At 43.3% G+C, this 6,393-nt stretch overlaps 1 protein-coding gene and 1 non-coding gene across 2 annotated transcripts in view; one reads left to right on the top strand and one right to left on the bottom strand.

The window, feature by feature from the left end:
• CFAP276 (cilia and flagella associated protein 276) overlaps nt 1–6,393 on the bottom strand; it is a 13,972-nt gene continuing 7,579 nt past the window's right edge. Inside the window, exons 2-5 of the mRNA XM_006742052.3 lie at nt 4,749–4,865; nt 4,166–4,281; nt 3,681–3,811; nt 1–3,249 (exon numbers count right to left, since the gene is read on the bottom strand). Of these exons, the coding sequence (XP_006742115.2) occupies nt 3,179–3,249; nt 3,681–3,811; nt 4,166–4,281; nt 4,749–4,865 (435 nt within the window). The 3' untranslated portion in view covers nt 1–3,178. The remainder of the gene's footprint in view (nt 3,250–3,680; nt 3,812–4,165; nt 4,282–4,748; nt 4,866–6,393) is intronic.
• LOC115943878 (small Cajal body-specific RNA 2) lies at nt 1,160–1,568 on the top strand. The gene has a single exon (XR_004078454.2).

Below are 6,393 nucleotides of genomic sequence, written 5' to 3' on the forward strand. Positions count from 1 at the left end.
TTGGTTCTACCCAAGTATACCTTTTTAGTTTACATTAGTGAATATCATTATTCTTGTTGACCCCTTGTGATGGTCACCAAATATATAATAGTTCAGAATTTATGAAGGTGTAGTTTTCTCCTTTGAGGGAGCTGATAACATGTATCAGCTTATATATATAAGCATGTATATACCAATAAGTTTTGAGGTATGTTAAGTAAGGCAGATAACACTCAATACATTTTATCTACCACTGCTATTAAAATACAAATATTATCTGCCATTACCAGCCATAAACTTCTTCATTGAAATGAGGTTATCAGGTTAACCAGCCATGCACCTAGAAAATCCTTCAGCCAATGGGATTCCGGCACATAAATGGATAGTTTCCCCCTATTTATTTATTTCAAGTGTGTGGTGGAACTGGCAGTTACAAATTATAAATTCACCAAGTTCTTCTGATTTACCCACACATACACCTTTTTCATTGAAGAAGGAGAAAGAAGAAACTGAGACATTAAAATTGTGTTCCCTGATGTGAAAGGAGCTAATTCTCATTATATAATCACTACTTTTTTTTCACTACTCATTGGGGAGTTTGAAAGTTGAAAGTAAGTGAAGGTTCAGCAATATGACTGCCATAGCATCAAGTTCTCGGTAGCCAGGGGGCTCTTGTAAATGACAGGGATATGCCTTCCTACCTCTATTCATTTCACAGTTATCCTGACTACCAAGACATTGGTTTTAAATAATCTATTCTCACCTTTCCCTTTGGTAAAATGATGGTTTCCGTCTCCCCTGGGGGAAGGAGCTCCTGGGGAAGCTGATACTGGTTAATGACCAGGATTTGCCTTCTCCATGGGAAAGCAGTCACCTATAAATCTCCTAAGACTGAATCATCTTATATTCAGAAGTTGGGACAAAAACTCGGGTCAAAGATCAAAGGAAAACTACAGATACGGATATAAATATGTCCCTGCACAAAGATCATTAAGACAAGCACGATTTAGTATTGCGCAAATTTGTTCAGCTTTTCTCCGGCACCTGGGTTCGCCTCCGAGCCACGCGGGGGCAGCAGAGCGCATGCCGGACGAGAGCCTGTGCTCAGTGGTTCTTCCCAGAACCCTCCGAGGCAGAGGAGGGGGCGGAGGAATTTAAAAGAGGGTGCGGACGTCCGCTTTCTTCCCAGAGGGAGAGCGGCCTGGGGCGAGGGTGGTTTGTGTTGTGGTGCGATGCTGCGTGGAAGCGCGTGTGGGCTGAGTGAGTGGACGCGCGAATGTGTGAGTGTGCGCATGGGGCGTGCAAGGCGAGTGCGTGTGCCCGTCCCTGAGCCCCTCCCCCCGCCTACACCTTGATCTTATTTGATCGGGTTGTGACCCTAGCCCCGCCGGGCCGACCCGAGATGAAAAGTTATCCTCCTGCGAAGCCCCTTCATCGGGGCGCTGTGCAGCGAGGCCCCTTGGGCGGCGGTAACGCCGCGGTCCCGGAGCCGGTCTTACGGGGCCCGGCGCTCAGAAGTGATGAATTGATCAGATAGACGAGGCCGGGCTTGTCCCGGGCCAATGATTATCGAGGCGATTCTGATCTGAGCCCGGCCCCGGGGCGCGGCTAAGCGTTAACAGTTGGCGGCGGGCCCCGGCGTTGGGGGGCGAAAGCGGGGGTGAAGGAGCCGTCGCCCGAACTGCGGGAGCAGGAAGGGCACGGAAGCCTTGTTTGCTGCTGCAGTGTTTTTCCTTAGTCTCTTCCCTTTTTTCGTTTAGGCCCGACGTGTGATGGCCCTTTGTGTGGTACTAACACTGGTGCCCCCCTGTACAGCGTCTGCTGCTAAAGGTTACACATGTATATATATATATATATGTTATATATATATATATATTTCTCCATAAGAGAACTTGCAGAGCTTATAAGAGTTAAGATTCCAGGGACCCGCCCCAGATTTACTGAATTAGAATTATTAGGGCAGTCTATGAGTCTATTTTTAAAAGCATCGATGTATATGGGTCACGGTAATAAATTTTTTAATATTTAGTATCAACGTGCATGAGATGATTAGCCAGAGAGTCACCCCTGTCACTTTCAGCCATTCTAAATAATGAGAACTGAAATTTGATATTGCCACTTGGCAGCAGATATTATCTGAATAGGTTGGAGTATCTCTGTGGAAGAGGGACTGCGATAGTTTGATGGAATTTAAGGACCCTGTACCTGAGTAACAGGAAGAAACTCTTTCATCTCTGAATTATTCAACAATGCATATGCTGTCCAAACTTAGAAATGGGAATTTACCCTGCAATATTATGAAAGATCTGCAATTTCTTGCCCAATCTAACAGCAGGTTCCCCTGAGTGACTTATAATTTTAGAAACCACATTAATGCATGTTTTTAGGTACCTTCAAGCCCAAGCACCAGGTTGTTGAACCACATTTATAAGAATCAAGAGCTGTATTTCACAGCACAAACTGACAAAAAGAATGGACTCCCAGGCAAGAAGATAGCAAAATAAGAGAATGAACAGTGGCAAGGAGCCAGGTCCAGGAAGATGGAACCCTTATGGAAAAGTAGAGCCCAGCAGATGACTAAAACCGGAAGGTCTGAAATATGTTAAGTGTGACCTCAGCATAAACGTTAACGCTACATAGAGTTACCAGAATTATGGTGTGGTAAGCTCATTAAGAGAATGAGCTATGTCCACTCTTGTTCCCCCAACACTTAGCTCAGTGGCTGACATACAAGTTTGCAAGAAATGTTGAATGGATATTTCTATGTTTGGAATGAGTCCAGTTTACAAAATATGAATACCTGTCCCCTGCCAAACACAGTACTGTTTTTTGTTTTGTGTTTTTAAGTAGGCTCCACACCCAGCCCAATGTGGGGCCTAAAGTCGACCCGAGACCTAAGACCTGAGCTGAGACCAAGAGTCAGATGGTTAACCAACTGAGCCACAAAGGTGCCCCATGTGCTGTTTTGTTCTAAATCCTTAGCTTTTCAGCAAGATGACTTTCCAAATTGCAAATATGTCCAGCAGGACTAGTTTCTAGAAGTTGGAAAACTTCCCTCCCACATTTTAAGAGCAGTCAAGTGGCAACTCTTAAGTCCATGGGTAACACACTTGAGGCTTCATCCAGCACAATTCTATTTAATGGAGGTGGGCAGCAGGATGTTCCATTATGATTAATTTAGTCCAGGGACCTGTCAACATTAGGTAGAGAAGAAGCCACCATCATTCTTTCGGGAGTAGCCTCCATTGGTGGCTGCAGTGTGAGGGGACACTGTGGAGAAAAGAGAACGGGGTAGGCTGTGAATTTCAAATCCTTTGCCTTTTCTGGGAACCTGTAATCATCCATACATTTCTGGGTATTGTGGAGGTTCTTGTATTGCTGAGGAAACTGGCCTATAGAGAGGACTGATGGGAGATAGCTATAGGTCTTCCACTCCCAGGTTTCTGTCCGTTGCTAGACCTTTTGTCTGCTAGACCTAAGCTGAGTTAAAAGATCTGAAAAATGAGTGAATTCATTTCCTAGCTTTAGGCAGTATGTCCTCTGATATTCTGATAATGTGCCCACTTAGTCACTGTTATTCCAAGACCTTCAGTTATCCCTGAAGTTCCCTAATGACCAATCACCTCAACTCCCTGATTCCTAGGTCAATTTTAAAAAACTCTTGTACCACCCATCTGCCCATCCAGTCTTCTAACCCTTACCTATGGATCCCTGGATGCTGTGGATAGACTCCTTCTTAGGGTTGATCCAGTGTCTGATGTTAGCTCGGGAAGTGATGGAAGGTGGCGGAGGAGGGGGTAAAAGTTCTCCAGGGAATTGGGTCTTGATGATTCTAGGAGATGGTATGGGGAAGAACAGGGAGAGTGAAATCAATCAGAAGAAGAAAGGAGAGGAGGGCAAGATAGTTGCATGCAGCCTCAGAAATAATGCAGCCAAAGGCCCTTTTTACCCTCTGGGAATTAACTGAAGATTTTGTTTATACAGATCACAATGCTGGAGGATCTCTGTTTGTTTTAGTTAATAAAAATACAGAAATTGCATTATAGATACAGATGTAAAAAGCACAGAAATGTGTATACAAATGAGTTCCTGTTGATTATCTTTGTTATTTCCCAGGTGACACTTTACCTTACATGACTGGATGGCATTGTCTTTAGGGTGGAGAGGCTCTGCCTCCACCACTTACCCATGGGTATCCTGGGTGGTCTCCTGGTGTAAGAGTATTTCACTTTTGTTCTTGAATGTCCCTGTGTGGTGGTTGTACAAGGCTGCTAAGCAGAAATCCAGGTTATCCTTTGGTATCTACGGAGGAAGTCAGTCCCCCCAGGGTTAACTTGCTACCTTTACCCAAACTCTAGTCATGTTCTGTTGGGCTCTACTTTTACCCCAAAAGGGGTTTTGGGCCTGTACTCCTTAAATACCAAAGACATTTTAACTCTTGTCAGTATAATGAGGGGTGAGCTCTCACAGGAGATACGGAAATCATATTGTTCTTCACTTGGGCTTAATGGGCCTTACCTCATTTATGGTTATAATCAGAAGAGTGAAAAGTCTGGTGAGAAAATTATTTGCTCCAGATAGTCAACTGGAGCAAAACAAGCCTTCTGACTCCCCAGAGCCCAGATAAATTGCTGTTAGGTTTTAGATTTGGTAGGACCTTGGGCTGGGGACAAAATAAAGATGCTGATGCCATGAAGGACAGACTACCTTTCAAAAAAGATATGAGTTTTAAGCAGATTAAAGAGAAATAGCATTTCAATGCTAGGTACCTCAGGATCAAAAAAAGAAACATCCCGCCTCATGGAGGAGATTGTGGGAGTTGAGCTGAGCCGACTCCAGGGTTGCTGTTGCTGAGCAAGGTGAGCTGGGTTCTTATATGGCAGTTTCTGCAAAAGAGAAACCACACGCAGGACCTGGTTACAGGAGGCCTTGCTGATGTGAAAGCTTTAGCGACATCCATCTCCTTATTCAGTTCTATTTTAACTGAACCTCAGAGGGATATCTTCAAAGGGAAGAACCATATGAAGCAAGACTCCCAGGCTTTTGATGCTCCTAAGTTTTCAATCTTAGAACTGACAGAAGTAGGCCAGGAATACAGGAAAAGGGGTAGAGTGGGATGGGGTGAAGAATGCAGAGAAGAAAGAAAGATCATGAGTTCAGGTTTAGACGTACTGAATTTGAAGAAAAGGTAAATTGTCTAAATGCAGTCAACAGTTGGAAAATGAGAAGTGTGCAACTTGGAGGATAGCTCAGAATAAGTAATAGAGGTCTGGAGGTCATCCACTTGAAGTAGTGGCTGACATCTACAAAAAGGAGTGTGGCCAAAAGGGCTCATGATTGCACAATATTATAATGGGGAGGGGGGAGGAAAGAGAAAGGACACTAAGGTAGTCAGGGGAAGAATCAGGAGAGTGCAGTGTCTAAGCAGGAAGAGAAAAAGATTGCAGTAAGCAGGGAAGGGTCATTGTGACTGCAGAAGTGTCAAAGAAAAAGTACACTGGACAGTCACTTAGACACTTAGTACACTTAGTCTTCTAAATAGAAACCCATCAGCATGAACGTGAAAAGGACCTAACTGATTTTGTCATTTAATGTAAAATGCCATATTGTTCACTGTATTCCAGTACCTAGCACCACGACTTAACACATGGTGTTCAAAAATGAAATACTGTTTGAATAATGACTGAATTCCAGTGAGTACAGCTTCAACCTAGTAGAAATCGAATTCAACCTATCCAGTGTCGGAACCCCCCCTCCCCACTATACATGGAAGTGCTGTGTAACTCAGGTCAGTTAGACATTAATTAAATAGTACGTACCAGACAGTGGGCTATCACCAAAAAAGATGACAAATGAAACAAGAAAACTACAAATATATGATGCAAGCATAGGCAGCTCTCCTCACATTCCTTAAAGTCTACATAAGCCTCATCATGTCCTCATTCAGCAGAAGGATGAGACTGTCTTTCACTGAGAAAGTCAAGACTGTCAACCATGAATACCATCCTCACATCCAATGTCCTTCCATCTCAAAGAAAGGGATGTACCTTTTACTCAAGGATAACCCTTGTGAATGGAAAAAGATATTCCATTCAAATGGAAGCAAAAAAAAAAAAAAAGCCAGGTAGCAATGCTTATATTAGACAAAATAAACTTTAAAACAAAGACTGTAGCAAGAGTCAAATAAGGGCTCTACATAGTGATAGAGGCGTCAATCCAACAAGAGGATATCATAATTGTGAATATCTATGTACCCAAAGTAGGAGGACCTAAATACATAAAGCAAATATTTTTTATTATGTTAATCACCATACATTATATCATTAGTTTTTGATGTAGTGTTCCATGACTGTTTGTGTATAACACCCAGTGCTCCATGCAGAACGTGCCCTCCTTAATACCCATCACCAGGCT

This window comes from Leptonychotes weddellii, chromosome 4 (genome assembly GCF_054177405.1).
Source record: "Leptonychotes weddellii isolate Sample4059 chromosome 4, ASM5417740v2, whole genome shotgun sequence".
NCBI classification, from domain to species: domain Eukaryota; kingdom Metazoa; phylum Chordata; class Mammalia; order Carnivora; family Phocidae; genus Leptonychotes; species Leptonychotes weddellii.